The sequence below is a fragment of the Eriocheir sinensis genome, chromosome 40 (genome assembly GCF_024679095.1).
Source record: "Eriocheir sinensis breed Jianghai 21 chromosome 40, ASM2467909v1, whole genome shotgun sequence".
Taxonomy (NCBI): Eukaryota; Metazoa; Arthropoda; class Malacostraca; order Decapoda; family Varunidae; genus Eriocheir; species Eriocheir sinensis.
In genome coordinates, this window is record NC_066548.1 from 2,269,030 (window position 1) to 2,296,974 (window position 27,945).

The window sequence follows — 27,945 nt, forward strand, 5'->3', positions numbered from 1 at the left end:
AATAAATAAATAAATAAAAATAATATGACCTTTCCCGTAGTTTTGCTTGCGGGTTCACGACTTTCTGGATCCACGCTAACAGTTCTGGTTCTGTGGTTCACGAGGCGCCAGAGCGTAGTCAATGCACGTCGTTGTCATGGTTTGGTGGCGGGAAACAATGGTATGGTAATGTGCGGTGGGCTATACATGTTTGGAGAGGCAAGCGTTCATAATGATGCGTTTCCTATGGTGCATAATACAAAAGTGCTGCGTAGATACAACTCTTGATAACACATGCTTTTGAATTTAATTTTTACTTATATTTTAATTTTAAATCAGATAGAAGAGCCACAAATACAAAATATCCTTGGCGTATATATATAATTAGGTGACTCCACAAATACAAAATATCCTTGGCGTATACATATATATAATTAGGTGACTCCACTACAAAATATCCTTGGCGTATAGATATAATTAGGTGGCTCCACAAATACAAAATATCCTTGGCGTATATATATAATTAGGTGGCTCCACAAATACAAAATATCCTTGGCGTATATATATAATTAGGTGGCTCCACAAATACAAAATATCCTTGGCGTATATATATAATTAGGTGGCTCCACAAATACAAAATATCCTTGGCGTATATATATAATTAGGTGACTTGTCTATTCGATTTCTTTACGCATATTATTTTTACCATCCCACTATTACTACTGCCACCATACCCCCACTATCACCACAATCAACATACCATAGTCACCACCTCTACCAACCCCTCCCTCCACCACACCACCACCACTACCCATCACTATCACCACCTATCAATATACCATAGTCACCACCTCTACCAACCCTTTGCTCCACCAAACCACCACCATCACTGTCTCTACACCATGCCGTCACCACCTCAACCTACCCCTCGTTCCACCAAACCACCACTACCATCAATGTCTCCACACCATGCCGTCACCACCTCTATCTACCCCTGGCTCCACCACACCACCACTACCATCGCTACACCATCACGCCAATTGCCACTCTGCAAAACACCACAACCTCCACCCCCGCTAATCTCACCCCCACCTCATCATCAGTGCACCACCACCGCCTACACACACTAATAGCTCCACCAACGTTAAACACCACCATTACCGCTAATAGCACAACCACCACCACCACCACCATCATCACAATCAGTCCACCACAATACCGCTTCCCTCACCACTTCTATCATTGCCTCCCCTCCCACAAAACTTTCAACCCTCCACCCCCACCTCCCCAAACCAACCTCACCACCACTTGAAGGATGAAAACGCCATGCACTAACCCACTTTCTTTGCACCTTTCCACCATCACCACACACAAAAGTAACCTCCACCACAATCGTAAATTCCACCACCAGCACCACCACCACTTTTCCACACCTGGCCACCCCACTCCACCCCCCCCTAACACCCTTACCAAAATCACCACCACCACCACCCTACCAAACACACACGCACACACACACGAAAAAAAACACCTCTGCAGCACAATCCTTGATATCGCCACCGCTGCCACAACTTTAATACACACACACCTGGCACCCTCATCCCTCACCCCACCCCCCATTATCACTCGTCGACCCCCTCCCTACCCCCTGCCTCCCCCCCTACACGTGGATCCCCGGGCCGTGAGAGGATCCGGACAACACCCTCGCCGAACAAACACCGTATCAAGCTCAACGCTGCCATTTCGCTCAACTCCGTCGCTTCATTCTCCCCGACGCCCATAAAAACCTTCCATAATGCATCGTAAATCGACAAAAGCCAAAGTGAAACATTTTTACATAACAGCTTCACCTGCAAAATTGATCCTGGGTGTGATCACGGGGCGGCCGCTGTGATGCCGTGCCGGTGCGTTCTTTTGTGTGATGCGCTGTTATGCTCGCTGTCCCGACGCGTGTTGTTTCTGCTACATTAGACTGTTTTCTCTCTATATTTTTTTCCTCTTTTGTTGTTGTGGCGGTGGTGGTGGTGGTGGTGGCGGCATTGTCCCCCTCATTGTTCTTTGTTGGAGCGATTTTGTGTTTTCCCCGCTGCGTTGCGTTGTGTGTTGCGAGTGTTGGCTTGGGTGGCCTAGGAGTGCCCCCCATGGTGGAAAGGGACTGCTGGCACTGCCCAACTGTGGTAGAGGTGCCACACATCTTTACGGTGCTTTTCCACGGAATTGTGTTGCGAGTGTTGCTTTGAGTACCATCTGAGTGCCAACACACGCTCCTCGACAGTGTAAGAGGACGCCTGGTATAGGGTGCCATACTACTCTGAAGTGTTTCCCCAGTGTTGTGTTGCGAGTGTTGCCTTGGATCCTTAGGAGTGCCCCCCAACCTCCTCCGAACGCCTAGCACTGCACCGCTGAGGTATAAGGTATCATGTGCTCTGAGGTGCTTCCCCGTTGCCATGTGTTGTGTTGGGTGTTGCTTTGGGTACCTACGAGTGCCCCACGGACCCCTATAAGAAAAGATGGCACCTAGCACTGCCCCGTTGAGGATTGTGGCGCTTCTCTGTGGCGTTGTGTTGTGTTGCGAATGTTGCTTTGGGAGCTTAATAGTGACCACAATCCCCCACGAGGAAAGGAAACGCCTGGCACTTTCCCGGTGAAGTAAGTGACGCCATGCTGCTCCGAGGTGCATGTTGGACAATCCCGCGTCACGCTGATCCCCAACACCTGGCGGCTCGGCGTCGGCTGATGCTGCGTATGATGCACCGCTTTCTATTTTCAAGGTCATTTTAATCTGCGTCGTTGGGGTTTCACGCACCGTTTGGTATCGGGTGCTGAGCTGCTGCTGTTGGTGCTGCTGCGTGACGGGCTAGGTGGGAGATGATGCTGACCGGTAACGTGATGAGCTGTGCTGTGCTGTGTTGTCTAGTGAAAGGTCACATACACGGCGTTATGTTATGGTGCGTGATGCGGGAGGGAATGTATGGCGTGCCAAGTGAGAGTGAGAAGGGTGGTGGCGGGTGAGTGCGACGCGCGTGTGTTTGGGTGAGGCAGAGGCTAAACCGATATTGTGTTTGGGTGAGGCAGAGGCTAAACCGATATTGTGTTTGGGTGAGGCAGAGGCTAAACCGATATTGTGTTTGGGTGAGGCAGAGGCTAAACCGATATTGTGTTTGGGTGAGGCAGAGGCTAAACCGATATTGTGTTTGGGTGAGGCAGAGGCTAAACCGATGGTGTTTGTGCGTGTGTGTGTGTGTGTGTGTTCCAATGAGAGGATTAGTGAGGCTGTTTACCGTGTTCACCATCCCGTAGTCACTCATAATAATCGCGCTACAAATCGAAGTACCTCTACACACCCGCAAACACAGACCCAAGCATACGTTACCCGAAACCTGCGCTCAAAGCAACACAACCGTTACTATACATAGATTCCTGCGGTAACCTAAACCACACAACTTTTGTCACTCAACCCACGATGCTTCCTTTCCTCCACCCCCCCTGCAACACACACACACACACACACACACACACACACACAGGGGCCACGGCTTTCCATACTTCCATATTCCAGTCCCCAGTAACCCTTCCCGTTCCCAGGCCAGCTCCACCCCCCCCTTTTCTCTAGTGATCCACACCGCCGGCCCCCCCAACACAGCCTCCCATAAAGTGTAAGATTTATGCGCCCCACACGTGTACTTCACAACATTTTATATTATTACCCAAGTTCTAGGTCGCCACTTTAAATGTGAATGAGCTCATCTGGCAACACAGGGCGAAGCAGCGGGGACACAAGGGAACGGGAGGAGAGGAGAGGGGGGGGGAGGGGGGGGGGAGGTTATGGTGTCCAGATGTATGATGATTTACGGAGACGTTCGGGAGCGGTCAGGCATCGGGCGGCTCTGTCCTGTTTATTAGGGAATTTTGAGCCCCGCTGATGAACACGTCAGCAGGCAGCGATATGTGGGACGTGCGGTGTTTACGACGCGTGTAAACAAGCACAGAAACAGTCGCCTGCATGATTCATTTACTTGCACGCGCTGTAAAATATCAAGCGACGCAGTTTTACAGAGGATGAATAATACACTGCAGGGAAGGGAAAAAACGTGAATAAATAAAATATTTTTGTGGGGCCCGGAGGCTCTGCGTTGGCCGGGAAGCCACAGGAGGGAACCGATGCTTTGGTGGCGAGGGAGAAAAGGGAACGAAGGGACGGGAGGGGAGGGCGCCGTGGGGGAGGCGTAGCACCCACGGCGGAGGCGGCTATATGAGGAAGCCGGGAGGGAGGAGGCGCAGGAGTACGGAGGAGAGGGTGGCCTACAGGGTGGGAGGCGAATGAGGGCGAGAAAGGTTTCATGAGGATGAAGGGCGAGTGCGAGGTCAAAGAGGTTCCCTGTGAGCGATATTTGATGAGACAGAGGTGAGGTAAGGTTAGCGTATGAGGCCCAGCGGGAGGCGTGACGGGGGCAGGCAGGGAGGGCGGAGGGGGGAGAGGGAATAATGGTGGCCACTGCAAAGCGTGATGGCACACCGCATGGCGGCGTTAATTGGCCCCGTGTATGTGTGTCTGTCCTGCCGCATGTAACGCATTAATCCCCGCCGCCGGGGTGCCTCGCGGGAGGCCAGGCGTCCACGCCACTATTTGACGCTCCTCGCCTTATCTGGCGTGCTCAAATCCCTACAGCCTATACCTCCCCCTTATCAATAATCTGATAAGCTTTGGTCTTATCGCGCCCTGCCTGTCCAGCGGTGTGTTTCTCTCTCTCTCTCTCTCTCTCTCTCTCTCTCTCTCCTGTCATCACCATCCCGTCTGTCAACACGCTCCTCGCTGCCTCCACCGTCACACAGTATCGACACCGGCAATTCATCTATTTTTGAACACGGCGGGGGGCGGGGCGGCTCGCCGAGTGGCGGTGAGGGAGGGGAGGGCACCGGCGGGGCACAGGCGGCACGCAGAGTTGATCCGCGCGCTACTGTAATTCTTTAATACATTTTAATGTAAACGAGAATTACAAGGTAATAGTGCGCGGGCCGGAGAGCGGCGGCGGCAGCGAGGGTAATCCGCTCGATCGTCCCATGATTGGACTCGATGCGTTTTTCATTAGCAGATGAACTTTTCATTTTTTGAACACAATATCGTCCATTCCGTTCCATAGGAAAAATGCTTTTAAATTTACTGGTAACGTTGTTTGGGCCAATCGTGTATGCTTGGCAGTGCGGCGACACGGCTCCCGCTGCAGAGGCGGGCGGTGCGCGGGTCAGGCTGCCTGGCCCCAGCTGGCCCGGCCCGGCCCTGCCCTGCCCTGCCCCTGCCCGCCTGCCGGCCAGGTGTCTCGAGGCAGGTGAGATGCGCCCTCCCCGCCACCTGCCCAGCCTCGGTCCTCCCCGCTAGCCGGTGGAAGGTGTGGCGTGCCTGGTGTTCGGTGATCCCTGACCCACGCCGCCCACCCCTACCCCCACCACACCCACCCAGCCTCCGTCCCCACCACCACCATCCAGCCACTGTACCCACCGCCCACCACCCCCGCCCCCCAGCCCACAGCCGCGTCGCCCTGCCCTAACCCTGCATCCTCGGAGCGCCAGCCACCCTGCCTTGAACCTCACCACCCACTTGGTTTCAGCCCCGCGCCACCCAACCACCCAGACGGTCAGTGCTCACCCCTCGTCACCCACGCACACCTTACCACGCCTTATCGCACACCATACCTCACCTTATCGCACGCCATCCCTCACACACCGTCACACACACCCATTCCTCGTCTCGACATACATTCCCTTACCCCCCTCCCTTGCCCCAAGCCTTCATCCAGCGTCCAGTCCTCGCACGCCCACGCCAACCCCCACCCCCACGTCTCAATAGGGCAGCTGGTGTGTTCGACGAATATGGTGTGTTACCTGAGCAGTCTGTTTGTCACTTTCGGAGAGATGGGTTTCCTCGCCTCACTGCTTCTGCCTCTCCATTCCTTCCATCGCTGTATACACACACAAGCAGCGCCTCACACCACACCTCACTATATATACTCAACACATAAAATACACACACTGTCCTTCACCTTCCTTCACCAATAACCATATGTGCTCAGCGCCGTACATTCAACTCGCGTCTCTCGCCACCTCCGTTCACCCCCAGGTAAATGGAGACGTAGTGGGTTTGTGCCACGAGAGAAGGGTGCAAAAGAGGTGGACACACACACACACACACACACACACACACACACACACACACACACACACGAATAAATGCATTGTCTGTAGACCTAACAAGGTTACCTGCTGTAGTAAAGTAATTACGCTGTACATCTTTTTCACACGTCACAGCAAAGAATGACTCGACGTTTTCTCCATTTCAAGTTATCCACCACCACCACCACCTGTGTGGGCGGGGGATGCGGCAGCAGGGTAGTTCAAACCACAGCAGAAACTAAATGAAACTTTGTAAGATAAAAACAATAAGTACGTAAAAGACTTCTTCCCAAAAAGCGAATCCCAATATCAAATTGCAATTGATTTTTTGGGGGGGTATCAGTAAATCAGTCGAACCAATAACAATATTTTCGCATTTTCTTGCGATCTTTTGATGCAATAGTCCATAATCTTTATTGTACAGAAACTGACGCTGAGGGCATTTACATCACCTTGAATCTGATTTATCTGCTACTAATATTTATAAAATTTGAAGTAAATCGAATTCTTCTGGTGAATTAAAACGAAGCAGAAATTGAATCAGCCTCGCTTCGAGGACTGGTAAAGATTTTAACATCTTTACGAAATCGGCAGCTTGACTCGCATCCCAAACGTGCAGCGTCCGGCCCCGCCGCCGCCGGCCGTGTGGCGTGCGTGCGCTGCAGGCTGGGAACACACCACCAGGCCCTGGCTCCGGCCCCTTAAGTCTGCCCCTTTCACTCATTTGTGACTCATGAAGATGGTGTTTTGAAACTTTTTTGCAATATACTTGATAAAGGTATTAAAAATATATAGTTGCCTGTTTTTATTTCAAAAAGCCAGTGCAAGAATGCAACTATCCGTTTGTAATTTTAATAATCTTAAATATTGTGAGGTATGAAAAGTCGTTATCATAAATATTCCGCTTTAAGTCGCTCAAAGTCAATTTCACTCTAATTGAAGTTCTTTCCTCGACTGAATCAAAACCACATTTTAAAAACACTTGAGGGCATCAACAATATTTTACGAGACCAGTTGTGGCGCGGCGTTAATATCCCTACAAATACCTTGCTGATGGCTGCTGCACCCTGGCGATGCCGCGCTGATGCCTCGGACTCGCATAAAGCTTCTAACACTCCTCAAATTTCAAAGACTTAAGAGAAAATTTTTATGGACGAACAGAACACCAATAAAAATAGCAAGGTGGCGGCAATTACGGAAGCTCAGTCCATGCCCACTCATAGGAGGTGTCCGTTCACTCCCATTCAGAGTAAAAAATCGCCGTTACCAGGATTCAAACCTTTTTTTTTATATACATAATGCAAGGAAACCCTCTGCCAAAGAAATACTATCCGGTCACCCAGTCAGGTCTACAATGACCCCATACCTCGCCGCCATGTAGAGGGCGGTAGGGGTGAAGGGGATTCCCGGAGCCCGTGTGCGCCCCTACACCAAGAAAATATTTAGACGGAAATACCAACGAAGCGAGAAGGACAACAACAGCTCTTACATACTCCGCCGCTACAAACATTTCACATAAAAATTATTATCATCCCGAGCGTTTCCCTTCATAATAATATTTTAGACCGTTTCGTCGAAGCTCTTCCCTGATGGCCTTAATACGAATAACCCCGTGATATTTTCCCTAATTATTTGAAACTATCTGATATTTCCGACATCTTTTTATCCGAGGCAATAGTTAATACGTGCCCGCCTGTCTGTCCGGCTTGTTCCTCGCTGCTGTACGGACGAGGGCAAAGTGTCGAAAGAACCAGGGCACAAAATAAATGACATTACATGGATTTGCAAACTGGGGGGAGGGGGGATTCTCTCTCTCTCTCTCTCTCTCTCTCTCTCTCTCTCTCTCTCTCTCTCTCTCTCTCTCTCTCTCTCTCTGACACACACACGGATAGTAACTCGATCCAATACGTGACCTTTAATACGAAGACGCGCGTCCAGGATCCTTTCTCTTCTTCCACCCTCCCTTCCTCCCTCTCCCCCCTGTTTACACCTGCAGCCACCACCACCACTACAACATAATAAGATAGTACATAACACACCAAAACGCCTCTAGAAGCATTTTCCCAAACGACTCTTTAGTTTATATTCCCCTCGTCTAGAATAGTACGTTGCCTTCTCTTTCTCTCCATAAGTACAAGGTTACAAAATGCCTCTCAAAGCTCTTACCGTCGACTTTTTAGCTTGTATTTCTCTCTTGTGCAGTAAGTCTCTCTCTCTCTCTCTCTCTCTCTCTCTCTCTCTCTCTCTCTCTCTCTCTCTCTCTCTCTCTCTCTCTCTTCCATAAGCACAACAAACTAACCTTTTCAATCTGCCATTCATTCAGTCACCCACATACACATTCTGCATTCACATACATAATCGGCAACATACAATATCCACACCGTCAGCTACATACGCACACATACTGCCATTCACAAACTCAGCTAAATACACATACAACAAATACGTGTTAACATTGGATTTAGCTACGTGGAATCATAACTCGCTTCTTTTGTTTGTCTGTGCCTCTGTGTCTGTCTGTATTATGTCTTTGTTTGTTTTTCTATTTGGTTGTCTATCTACAAGGGTGCATGTCTGTTTCTCTATCTGTACTTTCTTGTAATCATTCCAAACTCAAGCTCCCGAATCCATGAACCCACAACCCCTTCCCTATCAGCACTCACCCCAACCACCATCACTCTCCCTCCTTTCCTACACCGCTACCTTCGCCTCTCCTCTGTTTCTCTATCTGTACTTTCTTGTAATCATTCCAAACTCAAGCTCCCGAATCCATGAACCCACAACCCCCTCCCTATCAGCAGACTCACCCCAACCACACTCTCTCTCCCTCCCTTCCTACACCGCTACCTTCGTCTCTCCTCTGCACTTCCTTGTAACCATTCCAAACTCAAGCTCCCGAATCCATGAACCCACAACCCCCTCCCTATCAGCAGACTCACCCCAACCACACTCTCTCTCCCTTCCCTCCATCACCCGCACCCTTCGTCTTCCCTCCCGCAACATCAAACACTTCGTGAGCTAACATGCCCTGCCTTCATTTAGATCGCGCCTCACAGTTCCTCAAAGCCTTGTAACACGCCGGAGGAAGGAGCCGCAGCACCTCAAGGTTGTGAAGGAAGGAGTGACTGACTGACTGAGATTGAGTGAGTAAAATGTTAGCAATGTTAGGATGAGGAAGGAAGCGATGGGTGTGGCAGAGATAGATAGATAGATAGATAGATAGAGAGAGAGAGAGAGAGAGAGAGAGAGAGAGAGAGAGAGAGAGAGAGAGAGAGAAAGGGGGGAAGGGGACAGCAGATACACAGGAGGACACGAGACGAAATTCAGATGACAAAGCGAGGGCGTGGGAGTATACGGGCCAACGTGGGAGGGCATAGTGTGTGTGTGTGTGTGTGTGTGTGTGTGTGTGTGTGTGTGTGTGTGTGTGTGTGTGTGTGTGTGTGTGTGTTTGATGCTTGTATGAAACGGAGGCAGAGGGAGAGAGAGTGAAAGTGTGTGTGTGTGTGTGTGTGTGTGTGTGTGTGTGGAGCGATGGTGGAGGGTCACAGTGACAGACAGACAGACAGACAGACGAACAGACGAACGGGCGGGCTGGCGGGCGCGTGGGTTGGGGGCGGGTGAGCCAAGGCGGGATGGGATGGAGCAGGGGAGGCTGGGCGGGGATGACAATACTCGACAGATCAATATGACGTGGTTGAAATTTCAGGCGGTTCAAGAGGTGTTTATCCTGGCTGCTAACGACCAACCCGCTAAGCCCGTCCCTCTCTCTCTCTCTCACATACACACACACACACACACACACACACACACGAGGAAAAAGTAAAAGAAAACAGCTCATGACGGTGGGTGAGTGTACATGTGTTTGTGTGAATGTTTGGGTTTTATATGTGCATTTCGATTACCCCCACACCTGGCCACCTCCCCCTCACCCCCCCCCTCGTCCTCACCAGGTGTCAATGCCTCGCCGGCGTGTCAGCTGCACGGCCGCCACACCACTACGTGTACAAGACAAGTGTTTCATCTGTACAAGTGTCGAGACCAGCCTTCACAGACCTCCTATGACGTGAGTCGTGTAATATATCAAATCGGCAATTTTCACCTCTCTCTCTCTCTCTCTCTCTCTCTCTCTCTCTCTCTCTCTCTCTCTCTCTCTCTCTCTGCCGGTATATCTACACAAAAATAAAGATTATTCATTCATATTCCTTCCTCCTCTTTCACCATCAAACTTATCTCACTCATTCTTCCATAATGTTAACTATTTTCATCCAAGTACCATTCCTCCTTTTCCTGTCTGCCTCCCCTAGAAATAAACTTTTGGGCCCCACTACTCATACAATATTTCTTCGTCAAACTGTCCAACTTTCCAGTGCAAGAATTCGTCACCTAAAATGTGGTTATCTTCTCTGGTCTAACTACCATATAAATTTACTTTTCAACACCAATAGCCAAAATTTCCAAGTGGATTAGTTATGTTTCCAAAGCAAGAATTCACCATCGCTTCCTATTCATACCAAAATTAGTCACCTCTGAAAGAAAGTTGCCTCCTGTTAACTGCATATCAAACTCACGAGCAGGATATCCTCAACTACCTCAAGTAAGTGAAAATCAGGTAATGTTCAATAATATCCTGGCTTCCGTCCCTTATGGATTCGGAAGATCAAAAAATATCGTTTCCTTTTAAACCTGCCTCTATTTATGTTGATCAATTAGTCAACTAGTCTACTTTTTTAGGGAGGGGGCTTTTCATCTAAATCAAATATGCAGACGTATGAACCGTTTAATTCCCTGATAGTTATGCCATACCCCAGTATCCACTCACGTTTCAACTATAAGCTTAGGAAACACCACAGATACTTTACACTTACATCATGAAGGTGTGTGTCTGTGTGTGCCATGTATCTTCCCTATCCACACATAAACTCTCCGTGCTTGTACACACACACACACACACACACACACTGCACCATTCAGGCTGTGTTTCTCCCCTATTCAAGATGCCATCCTCATAGTCTCGCCCCGCCCCGCCCCGCCCCCGTCCCTTCCAGCTTGAGGGCGCGGGGCAACCAGGGGGCGGGGCGGGGCGGGGCGGGTCGGGTCCCGAGAGGTGCCGCCGCCCCCAGCCTCTCGCCGCCTCGCCACGGGGTCACGCGGATAAAATTCCCATGCATTATTAACCCAGATCAATAGGTGTCCCGACCCGCCCCGACACCCCGACACCCGCTTGTTGTGTGGCGGCAACGGGGAGGCTGCGGCGGCGGAGGTGGAGGTGGTGGTGGTGATGCTGGTGGTAAAGAGGTTGAGTGTGAAGTGTTGGTTGGGTGTGTATGTGTGTGTGTGTGTGTGTGTGTTGATGAAGTGCTAAGTTGTGACATCAGTGGTGGGGGTGGTCGACTGGTGGTGGAATATTTTAATGTGGTGGTGGTGGTAGTGGGGCTGCTGGTGAGGGCTTGGCTTTTTGGGTGGTAATGGTTGTGCTGGTGGTGCTGCTGGTAATGGGGTGGTGGAGAAATTGGGTGTGATAACGGGAATGTAAAATCTTGGTTGTGGAGTTAAATTGAGGGTGGTGGTGGAAGAGGAGGGCGGTGGAGGTGGAGGTGGGGCTAAAAGTAAAAAGCAGGGCGTAGCTATGTAACGGTGGAGGTGGAGGTGGTGGTGGAGGTGGTAATTGCAGTGGTAGCAGTGAAAGTAGTGATAGAGAGGGTGTTAGCGGCAGCAGAAGTAATGGTAGGAATCGTGATGGTTATGGTGGTGTGGGTGAGTGGTAGCAGTAACAATAATGGTAGGAATGGTGATTGTTATGGTGGTGGGTGAGGGTGTTAACGGTAGCATTTGTAGTAGTAATAATGGTAGGAATGGTGGTAGTGGTGATGGGTGAGGTAGTATAGTAATGGTAGGAATGGTGATGGTTATGGTGGTGGGTGAGGGTGTTAACGGTAGCAGTAGAAATTATGGTAGGAATGGTGATGGTTATGGTGGTGGGTGAGGGTGTTAACGGTAGCAGTAGAAATTATGGTAGGAATGGTGATGGTTATGGTGGTGGGTCAGGGTGTTAGCGGTAGCATTTGTAGTAGTAATAATGGTGGTAGTTGTGATGGTTGTGATGGTGATGGTAGTAGTAGTAGTGGTGGTGGTAGTGGTATAATGATGGTGGTGGTGGTTGTGATGCTAAATGAGGTGGTAGTATGTAGTTGGTGGTACTGTAGTGGTTTGGTTGGTGGTAGTGGTGATGGTTGTAATGGTGATAGTAGTAGTAGTAGTAGTAGTAGAGGTGGTGGTGGTGGTGGTGGTCGCTTCCATGCAGTGAGTGTCAGGGGACGGTGGTGTTCCGGTGTGGCAAAGGCAGTGGCGTGTAAGTGAAAATGGCTCCCCCGATGTGTGTGTGTGTGTGTGTGTGTGTGTGTGTGTGTGTGTGTGTGCAGAGAGAGTTTGTTATGGGCGGTGCAGCTTTCGTCCGGCTATTCTGTGCTGTTCTGCCTGTGAGCGGGTCAGAGAGAGAGAGAGAGAGAGAGAGAGAGACAGAGAGAGAGAGAGAGAGATAGTGGTGTTTTTTTTTTTTATGTATTTACTATTTTTAAGGACGTTGAGGTGATGGCGGTGAATGTCTGTGCCCTTAACTTTCAATCGGTCCTTTTTCCTAATACCAAAGCGTCCCCTCTCTCTCTCTCTCTCTCTCTCTCTCTCTCTCTCTCGCTCGCTCTCTCTCTCTCCTGTGTGTGTGTGTGTGTGTGTGGGGTGGGGATGTGCACACGCGGGCGCTTGAGGCGACTAATTCATGGCAAATAATAAAAAAAGTTCCCGGCAAGAGCAACAAAACATTACCAAGGCAAAGTAAGCATCAATTAATTTTCTTTATCATTCCTTCTTCTTCCAGGTTTACTTTCCTTCAATTCATCCTTTCTTTCTTTATTTATTTATTTGCTTGCTTTGCTTATCTTCGTTAACTCTTTTTTATCCATTTTCTTTAAACTTTTTTTTTCTTTCTTTTTTTCAAGTTCGCGTTTCTTCAAATTTTCCTTTTTTCCTCTTTATTTGTCTTTTTTAACTTTTTTTATTCATCTTTTTCACTTTTTCTTTAATATTTTTCCTCCTCTCAAGTTTGCGTTCCTTCAAATCTTCCTTTTTTATCTTTACTTGCTTTGCTTATCTCCTTTTTTTTCTTTTTATTTCCTTTACTTATCTTTGTTAACCTTTTTCTATTCATTTTTCTCACCTCTTCTTTATTATTTTTCCTCCTTTCAAGTTTGCTTTCCTTCAAATCTTCCCTTTTTCTCTTTACTTATGTTAATTTTTTTCATTATTTTCTTTTCACTTCAATTTTCCTTTTCCTTCCGGCATTGCTTTCCTCTAATTCTCCCTTTCTTTCTTTACTTTTTTTTTCATGTCAATTTTTTTTCCATTCATATTTTTTCACTTCATTTCCCTTTCTTCTTCCTTCTTCCAGGCTTATTTTCCTTCTTTCTTCATCTTTTTCCTTCTTTACTTTATTCATCTTTGTCAACTTATTTTTTTCATTAAGGTTTTTTTCCCACTTCGTCTTTATTCTTCCTTTAGTTCCTTTTTTCTTTCTTTCTTTACTAATTAATTTGTCAACTTTTTTTTCATTGTTTTTTTCCCTTCAATTGTGTTTATTCTTCCTCCTCCTTCCATGTTTGATTTCCTTTAATTCCTTTTTTCCTTCGTTCTTTACTAATTAATGTCAACTTTTTTCATTTTTTTTCCCCCCACTTCAATTGTCTTTATTCTTCCTTGTTTGCTTTCCTTCAATTCCTCCTTTCTTTCGTTCTTTACTAATTAATCTGTCAACTTTTTTTTCATTAAGTATTTTTCCTACTCCAATTGTCTTTATTCTTCCTTGTTTGCTTTACTTTCCTTCTTGTCAACTTTTTTTCAATTCACAAGATTATTTTTATCTGTCAACGTTCTTTTAATTCACAAGTTTTTTTTCCGCTTCGTTCTTATAAATCTTTCCTTCTCCGTTGACTCATGGAATACACAACGATACCTTTTTTCATGTCTCCTTTAACCCTTCTACTCTATTTTGTTTCCTTTTGACATTTCTATTTTCAACAACTCCATTTTTTGGGTGTTGGCTTTGTACCTATTTTTTTGTCTTTTTCCACCAACAATTCCATTCTTTTTTTATTTCCCTTGTATCTTTTTTTGGTCCGTTTTCGTCAATCCTTTTTTTCCCTTTGTACACCCTCCCATTTTTTTTCCTTTGTGTCTTTTTCTGTCTATTTCCATCAACCTTTATATGTTGTTGTTTTTTTCCTCTCTACCTCGCCCCGTTCTCTTTAATCTATTCTCCCTTCGCTTTGTATAACGCTGGATTTCCTTCTCTATATTTGTTTTATATTTTCCATGACTCACGAATATAAAACTTATTTATTTTTATATCTTACAACCATTTACCTTCTCTTTCATTTAACTTTCTTTGTATATCTGCCTATTTTTCTTTCTCTAACTATTTCTCTATTCCTAACACTGGAAACATAATGGCTATCTTATTTTTCTATTTCCACTTCTCATTCTTGTTCTTTCCCGTTTTCCTTTCTTCATCCACCTCCCATTTTCTTTCTCTACTCCCTGATCTATGTGAAAAGCTCCCTCCATCTCCCTTTCACATCCTAAATCCATTCTCCCTTTTCCTGGATATATAATAGCTCTTTTTTTTCTACTTCCATCTGCCCTTTTCTTATCAGTTCCCGTTTTATCTTTATTTCATCCACTTCCCATTTTCTTTCTCTCCTTGATCTATGTGTAAAGTCGTGTTTCCTTCTCCCTTTCACAACATCCTAAACTTACCTCCCATTTTCTCTCTCTCCGTTTTCCTTGATCTATGTGTAAAGTCGTGTTTCCTTCCCCCTTTCACAACATCCTAAATTCACCTCCCATTTTCTTTCTCTCCTTTCTCCTATATCTATGTGAAAAGCTGTATTCCCTTCCTTTCACAACATCCTACACCCATTCTCCCTCTACCTCTTCCTTTTTCGCCTCCTGCATCGCTTCTGAAGAGGGAGGAGGAGGAGGACGAAGAGGAGGAGAGGGAGCGGAGGGAGATAGGCAATCAGTCAACAGTGGGGGTGAGGAGGGACAGAGATAACCCGATAAGCTATCACCGCCGTTCTCCGTCCCTCCCTCCTCTTTCCTCCTACTCTCTTTATTCCTCCTTCACTTACGTCATTTCCCCTGCTCACCCACACTCTCCTTCCCTTTCCTGTTCCCTCCTTTCGTTTGCCTCATTCCCCGGCAGACCAGACAGACCCTGATAGCTGCCCTGACTTAAAAGAACCTCCTCTCTGCATTCTAAGACGCTTCAGCCCTCACATTAACTTATTCCAAGGACTAAAAAGTGGATCGTTTTGGTTCTAGTGAGTGTTTTTTTGGGTTTATGGTACGGAGGAATGATCGAACTACCACCAGGGTCATAAAACTACCCCTGGAAATGCCCAAAACTCCTATGAAGACCTTGTCAAATATGTGGGTTTGGAGGTTGAAATGTTTTAGGAGTATGATCCTCAAAATCATTATAGGCAGATTAGACATTGATGGCTGTTGTGACTGAGCTGAAAAGAACATCAACACCTTCCCGGCAGACCAGACTCCATAATAGATGTTAGGACTTAAAAGAACCTAAAAACTTTCTCGGCAAACTAGACACTGATAGCTAATACGTAGGTGTCTGGCAAACTTTCTTAACACCTTCCTCGGCTACAAGACCTCTTAACAGCTCTTCTAACTGACTTAGAAGACCCAACATGCACCTTCCCAGCAGACCTGACATTGATAGCATATAGTTGACGTTGTTCAGGCAGACGTTCTTAACCTCAGCACCTTCCCACACTCTTACTCTTTCTCCCAACCTCTTCCTCCTTATCATTTCGTCTACGTTGTCGACACCCGATAACTGTGACTAAATTTAACAGCTAATATGACGGAGAAAACGAAGCATACTCTCTCTCTCTCTCTCTCTCTCTCTCTCTCTCTCTCTCTCTCTCTCTCTCTCTCTCTCTTCGTTGTTAACATTCGATATCTGTGACTAAATTTAACATCTAGAATAGCGAAAAAGAGAAGCATGTTATCTTCTCCCTCTATGACGAAAAATATGAAGCACACTCTCTCTCTCTCTCTCTCTCTCTCTCTCTCTCTCTCTCTCTCTCTTCGTACTTACCACCACCAGGAGTGAAGGAACCCGGGCGGCTCCCCTAGAGTGATATTTTTCTCCCATCTTATCTGCAAGTAAAGGAGGGACACGTTAGAGCGGCGCAGGTGTACACAGGTGTCCACAGGTGTTCTAGGCTAGGTAAGAGTGAGGAGGAGGAGGGGGGGGGGTGCAGGGGAAGGGGGTATTATGGAGTTTTACCTTCATTTAGTCTAGTTAAAAGTACATGAATAAGGGAACATATATATCAGTTTTTACCTTATTTTTAGTCTAGTTAAAAGTACATGTATAGGCTAAGGGAAGATATATCAGTTTTTACCTTATATTTAGTCTAGTTAAAAGTACGAGTATAAGGGAAGATATATCAGTATTAGAGTATTTATGAGATCTACAGCTTCTGAGATGATAACGACGATTGGACAGTGTTGGTTTAGCATTACATTTTTTTTTCTGAGCCTTGTTAGCAGGGTACGTATTTTATGGCGGGTTTTACAGGAGAATTAGATGAATAAATTACTCAAGGCCGGCTGAGTACACGACACGCGAACGACTTATAAATAAACACACACACACGCACACACACACACAGAAAGGTGTGCACGAGTATACCTGTACGACAAAGAACACAGGATTGAACTAACCAACAAACAGACATATGAACACAATTTCCATACTTCACCTTTTTACATCGTGATATATATGAAAAAAAAAAGTGTGGAACTGAATGTTAAAAAAAATACACGTTAATACATATTTGATCACCATGTCACGGGTACACTAACCCGTCTCTCCCCCCCCCCCTCTCCTGAACACATGTGGAGGGATTAGGTGGTGTTGTGGCGGGGAAGGGGTGGGTGGGTGGGGGGGTAATATGACACCCACACAACTTCCACGCCACACCCCCAACCCCTCCACCACCAGACTATGCACAGGTGGTCAGAGGTGGAGGGAGACAGGACTTTGCTCTCCACCACCACCACCACCACCGCCACCACCGATGAAAGCACCTCCCACCCACAGCCTCACGCTCACCACAGACAGCATCATAACGGTCGGCTCTGTACGGAGTTTCATAGTAAAAGGTAGAGGGCATACACTATAGCTGCGTGTGGCCTCGGTGCTCATCTCCGGAACTTCAAGGTGGTAACTGATAACTTTTTTTCTGTATTTGCGTTGTTAATTCACTGTTCTAATGGTGAATCCTGACTTATTCGTCACTAAAAGGCCACTAAAACATTAGGAAAGCAATTCATTAATCCCTTGACTGCGGATTTCCTACAAGAAGACAGCAAGCTACAGGAATGGAACAAAAAGTGGCTGCTACAACTCAGCGAAGAAAAATGTAAAGTCATGCACCTTGGGAGGGGATATCCAGCATACCAATACCACATGGGAAACACTCCACTATCCACCAGAGGCAGAGAAAGACCTGGGAGTATATTATTTTACCAGGCTACCAGTAAAGGCTAATTCAGTGCCAATCGCAGCGGACGGGCTAACAAAGGAATAGCCAAAGTTAATATTCTTGTTATGACGATTAGAGTATGAGTTTAGGCTGGTCATATGCGTAGAACTGGAGGCATAGATGAATGGACAACTGAAGTAACAGAGTAGCAACCAAGATATGATTAGTCAGGGCAGACAGAGGACTAGGTAGCGAGATGAAGTAAAGCGCATTTCCCGGAGCAGGATGAAGGACACTAACATCACGGGGAAGTTGAGGACATTGTAAAAAGGCCTTTGTTCAGCTGTGGTCTAATAATGAGGCTGACGATGATAATGAAGACGCCTTATACGCTGTTCTTACTTAAAGGAGTTAACAATGGCTTTTCAATTAGCGAAGTCCTTTACCTCACCGCATTTACCGTTGAATAGATGTTGTGATACTTCCTGGGCTTTAAATGACGCTTGGAGTGTGGAGATAGTTGTGGTTGTTTACACCGACCGTGGAGTATTGGCGAATGCATCTTGTAAGTTTTCCCTCTTCCCGCGTTTCCAGGATGAGGAAGTGGAGGTGATTGATGCAGGCGCTCCAGAACTCCACTTTCCTCGCAGTTTTGCTTGTCTTCAATACTTGCTGAATAACACTGACTGCGACAAACAAGCAAGCAAACAAGCACACACACGCAGAGAGATAGAGATAGAGATATAGATAGATAGATAGAGAGAGATTATGTACTTTTTTTCCTTTCCCTAGTCACAAATAAGAGGAGAGAGAGAGAGAGAGAGAGAGAGAGAGAGAGATTATGTACTTTTTTCCTTCCCTAGTTACAAATTAGAGGAAATAGAACACACAAGTACACCCATACACACCCAACCCCCGACACACACGTCCTCTACTTAAGTACACCCCCTCTCCCCCCTCAACGTCATCATCATCATCATCAGTCACCATTACGTTCAGTACATACCCCCATACATATACATACACATCACTACACTCAACAACGACAATACACTTCAACACCAAACACACACACACACACACACACACACAGCACTCGAGTCTCTCTCTCTCTCTCTCTCTCTCTCTCTCTCTCTCTCTCTCTCTCTCTCTCTCTCTCTCTCTCTCTCTCTCTCCGCAAACCCTCAAACTTTACACTATCAAGCTATTTCATATTTCAAGTGGACGTATTATTTTCAGGCTGATATAGATGGAGCGATTTCAGGTTATATACCGTACAGTGAACTTTACTACTACTACTACTACTATTACTACTACTACTACTACTATTACTACTGCTTCTAGGTCTCACTGGTGTTGTCTGGTCTCCCCCGCCCCCTCAAGGCCTCGGGGTGTTCCTGCCCTGGTGTATTTTAGGTGTTGCTATGTTTGTGAGACGAGAGGTGAGGGTGTGAGACATGGGGAGGTGTGGGGGTGAAGGGTCGGGGGGAGGTGTGTGTGGGGGGGGTGGAGGGGGGTAGTGGAGAGCAAGACACGACGACAGCTGTGGTTTCGTTGCATCTGGCACCACCACCACCACCACTACCACCACCACCATCACCACTACCACATTCTCCCATCTCCATCTTCATTTTATTCACTTAGCTCCATCCTCTTCCTCCTCCTCCACTACCACATCCTCTCTTCCGCCACCACCTCCCATCACGACTTCTCATCTTTCTACTCCACCTCCTGTTTCCTCTTCCTCTTCCTCCACCTTCAGTCACAGCGCTCCACTTCCTTCTCCTCTTCTTCCATCATCTACCTTAACCACAGCCTATCATCTCCACTCTAATCTTCTAACCACCACCACAGCCTCTTATCATCATCTCTTCCTCTTCGTTTGTATACCTTCTTTATCCCCACATCACCCCTCCACTTCCTCCTCCTCCACCACTAACTCCACCAAAGCTTTCATCTCCCGGCCTATGATCTCCTAACCATCACAACTACAGCCTCTTATCATCATCTCTCCTCCTAATTTAACTTCTTATTTACCCCACACCACCCCACTTCCTCCTCCTTAACCATCAACTCCACCAAAGCTTTCATCTCCCGTTCACCGTCTCCCACACTCCCCCTCCTCTCCGGCTGACGCTAATGACCACGTGTACGAGCATTCGACTTCTTTTTTTCCATCCCTCGCACTCCAAACAGTTAGTTACTCGCGTGAGGCTGAGATCATAAACACTAGCATCTCCCCCGCGCTGGCGAACGTTTAGAGTGCAGAGATAACATGTATTTTTGAGGCGCCGCCCGTTCCTGCGCTCCATTTAAAACCCTCGTAAGGTATCGATGCTAATGTTTGTTTGCCCACCTGTCGATCCCCGCTCATCAGCCATCATCGTTACCTGCCCCTGAGCCTCCCTTGGAATGTGCCACAGGGGGATGCTGACACGGGAGGAGAGGAGGAGGAGAAGGAGGAGGATGGGGAGAGGTAAAAGACATGGATTGAAGTAAAGATGAGGAGCTTGAGAGGGGAAAGACGAGGACGATAGGAGAATGAGGATGAGAAGGGGAAAGGAAGATGAGGAGAGAGAGAGAGAGAGAGAGAGAGAGAGAGAGAGAGAGAGAGAGAGAGAGAGAGAGAGAGAGAGAGAGAGAGAGAGAGAAGACATGGATGGGGAAGTAGAGGAGAGGAACAGAAGAGCTTGAATAACGAAGAGAGAGATGAAGAGGAGGAGGAAGATGAAGAAAATAAAAAAGCGACTGTGCAAACGAATATAGTATACCGCCAGGGCCTAACACACACACACACACACACACACACACACACACACACACACACACTACAAAACTACAGTAAAATCCTCAGTTCATAAACCACGACACACCGCTAGCAACCATCTGTGTGTGTGTGTGTGTGTGTGTGTGTGTGTGTGTGTGCTGGCCAGGTAACGGAACGCCTCTTAAGCACATTCTCCTTAGTCAGTCCCAAACGACCCACGAGTCTAATTTACGATCCACTAAACTACACCGCCAAGCAAGCCACGCAGCCGACCAAACTACACAACAGCCATTTAAACTACGCATGAACCATTTAAACTAGACAGCAAAATTTTCAACTACATTATGACCATTTAAACTACACAAGAGCAATCTGAATTACGCATAAACCATTTAAACTAGGCATGAACCATTTAAACTACACAAGAGCCATTTAAAGTATACAACAGCTATTTAAACTACGCATGAACCATTTAAACTACGCACGAACCATTTAAACAACCCATGAACCATTTAAGCTACGCATGAACCAGTTAAACTACGCACGAACCATTTAAACAACCCATGAACCATTTAAACTACGCATGAACCATTTAAACTACGCATGAACCATTTAAACTACGCATAAACCATTTAAACTACCCATAAACCATTTAAACTATGCATGAACCATTCAAACTAGGCAGCAAAATTTTAAAACATTATGACCATATGAGCCATTTAAATTATACATCAGGGCCATTTAAACTTTACTAAGACAATTTCAACTACAAATCTAACCATTCAAACTATTACACAACCATTTAAACTAGACATAAACCATTTGAAACTACACATCACCCAATTTAAATACCTACATTACCGCGACGTGAAGCACACAGCAAATATTCAAGAAATTCCCCAGACGTGAAATGTAAAAACAACCCCCCAAATGTCATGACCTTGCACTGATGTTTTTAATACCACGTTTACAAATTCAAGTCAAGTAAAGATAAATACGAGTAGCCCAATAAACACGCCTTGAACACGAACCAAACACGTACTCAACAGAAGAACAAACAAGTTAAGAACCAAACCGTCAGTCAGATAAACAATGATTGGATGAATAAGTAAATAAAGTATCCCGTCTAACGTAAACACACACACACACACACACACACACACACACACACACACACGGGCAGTAAATCAGAAAGTCGTACAGACAACAAAAATACATTAGACTCCACCAATTAGACAAACGAGACAAGTTGAGAGAAGAGTTAGCGCGGACGATCTCTTATCTGGTGTGTGTGTGTGTGTGTGTGTGTGTGTGTGAGAGAGAGAGAGAGAGAGAGAGAGAGAGAGAGAGAGAGAGAGAGAGAGAGAGAGAGAGAGAGAGAGAGAGCACTAAGACAAAACAAAACACGAAGGGAAAAAAATGTTAATGCAAACACGCACGAATGTTTACAAGAGAAGCTCGCTTGACACACGTTCACACTTGACCAGATAAACATCACACACACACACACACACACACACACACACACACGAGCCAGACTGAGTCATTAGCGTGAATTACTTGTTAACTACCTGGTTCAGTGTGCCATTATTTCAATGTCGCGCACAGAGGAGGGGAGGGGAGAGGAGGTGACCGATGAGGGTGATGAATGAGAGGAGGAGGAAGAGGAGGAGGAGGAGGAGGAGGAGGAGGAGGTGTGAAAAGAGGGTATGAAGGATGAAGAGTGAAGATAGATGGTATGACAGGTAGTGAATGAAAAAAGGTGAAAGGGAGAGGGGAGGAAGGGGGAGGTTGACGTAGTAGTAGTAAATCGTAGTAGTAGTAGTAGTAGTAGTAGTAGTAGCAGCAGTAGTAGTAGTAGTAGTAGTAGTAGTAGTAGTAGTAGTAGTAGTAGTAGTAGTAGTAGTAGGTGATGACATTAGATTGACATGTTAAAAGAAGAAAAAGCACAAGTCGAGAGATAGTGGGTCAAGTAATTGTGGAGGAGGAGGAAGAGGAGGAGGAGGAGGAAGAGGAGGAGGAGGAGGAGGAGGAGGTTGACGTTGTGTTCCTTATCTCGAGTACAATTACCCTAACGACTACATCTTTCACTCACCACCACAACACCACCACCACCACTGCCATTCACTTCCCTTCACCCACCACGACCAACACCCTTCCCCCTCCCCCTCCGCCCCTGCCCCGTCCTCCCCGCCCCGCCGCTACACGTGTTCAGAGATGTTAGAAACGCTGTAAGGACTGAGGTACCACCGCCTGAGATGTTTACAAAGAGTCTCCGGCCTCCACCAACCCCCTGCCGTGTGTGTGTGTGTGTGTGTGTGTGTGTGTGTGTGTGTGTGTGTGTGAGAGAGAGAGAGAGAGAGAGAGAGAGAGAGAGAGAGAGAGAGAGAGAGAGAGAGAGAGAGAGGGCAGGGCATGTGGTGATAAATGTACCTTAATTGTGCTATCGAGGTTGTTAAAATGTTGTGATAAATGACAATAACGATAATAATAATGATAATAATAATAATAATAATAATGGTAATGGTAATAATAAATGTGCCTAGAAATAAGAAAAAAATAGATAAATAATGAAGGAATAGATAAGAATGAGGTAGATAGATAATAGACATGTTAAAAGATCGATAGATAGTATAGATAACAAGTAGGTAATGTGTGCTGAGAGAGAGAGAGAGAGAGAGAGAGAGAGAGAGAGAGAGAGAGAGCAGTAGTAAGGCGAGACGCGGCATTCATCACAGGGCAGCAGAAGGCAAGTAAAGAAAGTCCCTCAAAGAAAGACGTGCAACAAAGAAAACCAACTCTCTCTCTCTCTCTCTGGGCCACAGATTAATTAACAGAACGATAATGATGATAGTGAAGATTTGTCAGTCAAGGGAAGATAAAAGCAAAGAAGCGTGAGGAGGAGGAGGAGGAGGAGGAAGAAGAGAGGAGGACACGTCACCACCACCACCATCACCACAACCACCACGTCACCACCACAAGAACTTACACAATAACAAGATTAAGCAAAGCCGCGAAAGGACAACAAGGAGAAGAATGGAGATGAAGAGGAACAGAGAAGGACACGTCACCACCACCACCATGTCACCACAACCACCACGACACCACCACAAGAACTTACACAATTACAAGAAAATAAAGCAAGGAGGAGGACAACGTGTAGGAGAAAGGAGATAAAGAGGAACAGAGGTCACGTCACCACCACCACCATGTCACCACAACCACCACGTCACCACCACAAAAACTTACACAATTACAAGAAAATAAAGCAAGGAGGAGGACAACGTGTAGGAGAAAGGAGATAAAGAGGAACAGAGGTCACGTCACCACCACCACCATCACCATCACCACCACGAGCTTAGCGTCAACACCCTCAACACCCCTCCGGCCAGACAGCAGCAGCAGCAACACACAAATTAACGCAGACACGCCGAGGGTAAAAGACGCCGCAACATGACAAATCAACACTTGAATGCAACAATGAAAGCGTGCACTAACGACTGCAAAAACCAGCACCGCCGCCCCCCTGCCCCCTCCTCCTCCCTACTCAGTAACAGGGTAGCGAGAGCAGACTGACATAAATTAGCGGGGTGGGCATGCTGTGTGGGGCGTGCCGGCCGGGGAGGGGAGGGGAGAGGGAGTGTCAGTTGATGAGAGAAGGGGAGGGAGGGAAGGGGAGAGCCAGCTGATGAGGGGAGTGGAGGAGGGAAGGTGTGGGGGAGGGCCACTAACGAGAAGGAAGGGGGGTGGGGAGAGCCAGCTGACGAGGAAAGGAATGAGGGGAGAGGGCGAGGGGGGAGGGGGAGGAGAGAGCCAGCTGATGAGGAAAGGAATGGACTGGGGGAGGGAGAGGGAGGGCCACTAACGAGGGGAGGGAGGGGGGTTAGAGGGGGGGGAGGACGCCGTCACCAAGGCAACGCACGTGGTTGGTCTCCCGCGGCGCCGCCCAGCTGATGGTGCCACGTTGGGGAGGCCACAGACCCCCCACCCCCACCCATACCTCCACACACACGAAGAGGCATGGAGGGAGGAAGAAGGGGTGGAAGGAGGAAGGAAAGGGGTGAACGAGGATGAAAGGGAAAGTGGGGGAAAAGGAGAGGGAGAAAGTGTCGAGAGAGGGATGGGAGAGGAAGGAAAGGGGTGGGGCAGGAAGGGGTGAAAGGAAGAGGAAGGAGAGGGGTGAGGAAGGAAGGAGTGGACGGAAGAGGAAGAAGAGGTGAACGAGGATAGAAGGAAAGGAGGGGGAAGAGGAAGGAGAAGAAAGTGGAGAGAAGAGGGAGGAGGAAGGGGTGGAAGGATGAGGGAGAGTAAGGAAAGGGGAGAACGAGAATGAAAGGGAAAGAGGGGAAAGAGGAGGGAGAAGAAAGTGAGGAGAGAGGAGAGGGAGAGAGGGAGGTAGATAAAAAAAGGGGGAAATGAAGGGAGGAGAGAAATGGAACGAAGAAGGAAGAATGGGGGAGGAAGAAAGAGAAGGGATAAAAATGAAGTGTACTTATAATTACTTAAGTGAGTGAGTGTGTGTGTGTGTGTGTGTGTGTGTGTGTGTGTGTGTGTGTGTGTGTCGTTATCCTCCTATCTCCCCTGTCTATCTGTCTGTCCGTGCCCGTCCGTCTGGCTATCTCTGTCTGTCCTGGCGGTGTTTCTGTCGATCTCTGTCCGCGGGGAGGCAGGCCTGTCTTTCCATGTGCCTGTACTCTTGCTTATTTGTCTATCTATGTATCTATATATTTGCCTATCGCCTCGAGTCTACCTGCCCCCACGTCACTCCAGCCACGCGCTCCCTCCTTCCCCTCACCGCTGAACCACCCGCCTCCTCCGCTCCCTACCTCCTCTCTTAGCTCTGAGGCAATGTTTCTATAAGGCCTTGATTTGCAGAACATACAAGACCGCAAAACTTTATATAATCTTTTCCTGGTTTGATTTGTTGCTTTTGGTGTTGTTGATTATGCTTTCTTTTATGTGTATGTTCAATGCGCTCGTTCGTTCTTCCTATCTTGTTTTGCTTCTTTCGTTAAGTTCTTTCCTCCTTCGCTCTCCTTCTCAGTTTATCCTTATTTATGTATCTAATGTGTTCTTTCTATCTTGCTTTGTTCGTTTCGTTACTTCCTAATATTGTGTCTTTCCTCCCTCCTCCTTCTCTCCACCTTCTCAGTTTTATCCAGAATCGCTACTGTTGTGTCTTTACTTTTTATTTTATTTTTTCCTTTTCCGAGTCACACGCTTCCCCGGCCCGGCACGTGGATAAAAGCACTAAAAAGACGACCACTCTTTCAATCACACAAACTTAACGCATTGTCCTGAGACGCTCCACACACACCACCACTGCCCGCCGTCTCCTTGGCCCTCGGTACAGATGCGGGGGATGGTTATATCTAGATGCGACTGGTGGTGATCCTCTTATTTCTCTTGCTGTTGTCCTGTTGTCGTTGTACTGAAGGGAACGGGAATACAGCATCAATATATCCACCAATAAGATGAATTCGCGGTGATGCTGTCTGGCCTATCCCCCTCCTTCGACAGTGCTGTTTATTATCTTGCTATTGTCCTGTTGCTGTCGTTGTACTGAAGGGAACGAGAATACAGCGTCAACGTACACACCAATAAGATGAATTCGAGGTGATGCTGTCTGGCCTATCCCCCTCCGTCGACGGTGCTGTTTCTTCTTCTTTTTGATCTGTAACGTTTTGTATCGCTTCTTAGGTCCTCCTCATCTTCTTTCTTGCTGTTGCCCTGTTGCTGTCGTTGTACTGAAGGCAACAGGAATACATCAACAGCGAGTAGCGGGCTTTTTTTTTTATTGTTTCCTTTTTTGTGTGTGCGCGCCCCCTTGAGCTGTCTCCTTTGTTGTAAAAAAAAGAATCTATATATATACGCAATAGGAAGAATTCAAGGTAGCGTAGCATGGTCTATCCCCGCTTCCCTCCTCTTCTTCTTCCTCTTCCTCTCCTTATAAGGGCGTCCTTGTAATGAATGGCTTGTTAATGAGGCCGCTTACACACACTTTCACTCCCTCCTTCACTACGCATCACTTCTCCCTCTCCATGTCATCACACATCACGCCCCTTTATGTCACAACTCCGCCTGCCCCCTTCCTGTCCCCACTCCCTCTCCCTCCCATCGCTACCACCTTCCCTTCCTCCTCTCCTGGAAGTTTAATAAGAACATAAGAACGTAGGAGTCCATGAATTTATCTAATCTATTTTTGAATGTGACAATTGTGTTGGCACTCACCACATGACTGCTAAGCTTATTCCACTCATCCACAACCCTGTTAGTAAACCAATTTTTGCCTATGTCCCTGTTGAATCTGAATTTATCCAGTTTAAACCCATTACTTCGTGTCCTACCCGGTTCTCTTACCAACAAAACCTTATGAATATCCTCCTTATTAAAGCCCTTCATCCATTTATAAACCTCTATCATGTCTCCACGCACCCTTCGAGGAGAAAGATGTGACAAGTGGGGAAAGCAGATAGGGTGAGGCGGGAAGGGAATGGAGGGGGAAAGATGGGAGTGTGTGGAATGGAACGGGGTGGAAGTGAGGGAGTGGATGGATAAAGGTATGTAGAGGGAGTAAAGAGGGGAGTAGTTGAGGAAAGATTGAAGTGTGGAATGGGTGGAGAGTAAGAGGGAGAAATGAAGGAGTGAATGGATAGGAGGGAAGAGACGCAACTTTTACCTTCCCTTCTCTTCTTCCTTTCCCTCCCATTCCATGCTCTCTTCTTTCCCTCCCATTCCATTCTCCCTCCTTTACCTCCTGCCTCATTTTCCTACTATTCCCTTTCCCTCCTTCCTTTCCCTCCCATTCCATTCTACCTCATTTCCCTCCTTCCTTTCTCTCCAATTTCCATCTCTCTCCTTTCCCTCTCATTCCTTCCTACCTCATTTCCCTCCCATTCCATTCTACCTCATTTCCCTCCTTCCTTTCTCTCCCATTTCCATCTCTCTCCTTTCTACCTCATTTCCCTTCCATTTCATTATCCCTCCTTCCTTTCTCTCTCATTCTCCTTTCCCTCACATTCTCTTCTCCCTCTATCTCACCATCAAAGAGTCACCATTTCAGAATAAGTACGCACGTGTCTTTATGTCTTTATAGGTCACCACATACCTCACGACCTCCTCCTCCTCCTCCTCCTTCAAAACAAAGTCGTCATTAATTCTGGGTACGCTCCCCACACGTGTCGCTGTCTCTCCGTCATCACAAAAATCGGATCACAGCCATGACATTCCCTTCTTCATAATCTCAACCCTTTCTCTCATACACTCTGCCCAACGTTGCCAGATTATCGTACTCAGAACATCGCAATTATCAGTTCTAGGGACCGAAACTTTTCTACCCACACAGATAACGAAATTCCAGTTAAAGTTATCGTTAAAAGCATTACTTATTGGTGTGGTGTCTGTTTGCGATAGCTATGAGTCTGAAACCGGAACGTACGATATGCTGAGTGGCTGAGTACGATA

The 27,945-nt window shown here is 47.0% G+C and overlaps 2 protein-coding genes across 14 annotated transcripts in view; both read right to left on the reverse strand.

The window, feature by feature from the left end:
- LOC127009196 (single-stranded DNA-binding protein 3-like) overlaps positions 1–27,945 on the reverse strand; it is a 229,248-nt gene that overhangs the window by 158,395 nt on the left and 42,908 nt on the right. For all 12 annotated transcript variants that reach the window (XM_050882037.1, XM_050882038.1, XM_050882031.1 and 9 more), the window contains exon 3: positions 16,319–16,380. In XM_050882037.1, the coding sequence (XP_050737994.1) occupies positions 16,319–16,380 (62 nt within the window). The remainder of the gene's footprint in view (positions 1–16,318; positions 16,381–27,945) is intronic.
- On the reverse strand, positions 1,651–12,015 carry LOC127009200 (uncharacterized). Of its 2 annotated transcripts, none has more exons than XM_050882043.1 (2): positions 9,035–12,015; positions 1,651–8,759 (listed from the first exon to the last, which is right to left on the reverse strand). In XM_050882043.1, the coding sequence occupies exon 2, from the start codon at positions 2,753–2,755 to the stop codon at positions 1,826–1,828; it is 930 nt and encodes a 309-aa protein (XP_050738000.1). In that variant the 5' UTR covers positions 2,756–8,759; positions 9,035–12,015; the 3' UTR covers positions 1,651–1,825. The 2 variants fall into 2 exon arrangements, with proteins under 2 accessions (XP_050738000.1, XP_050737999.1); XM_050882042.1 differs by having other exon boundaries at positions 8,903–12,015.

Coding starts and splice junctions, on each gene's coding strand:
- LOC127009200 (XM_050882043.1), bottom strand. CDS start 2,755: ATGACCTTGAAAATAGAAAGCGGTGCATCATACGCAGCATCAGCCGAC.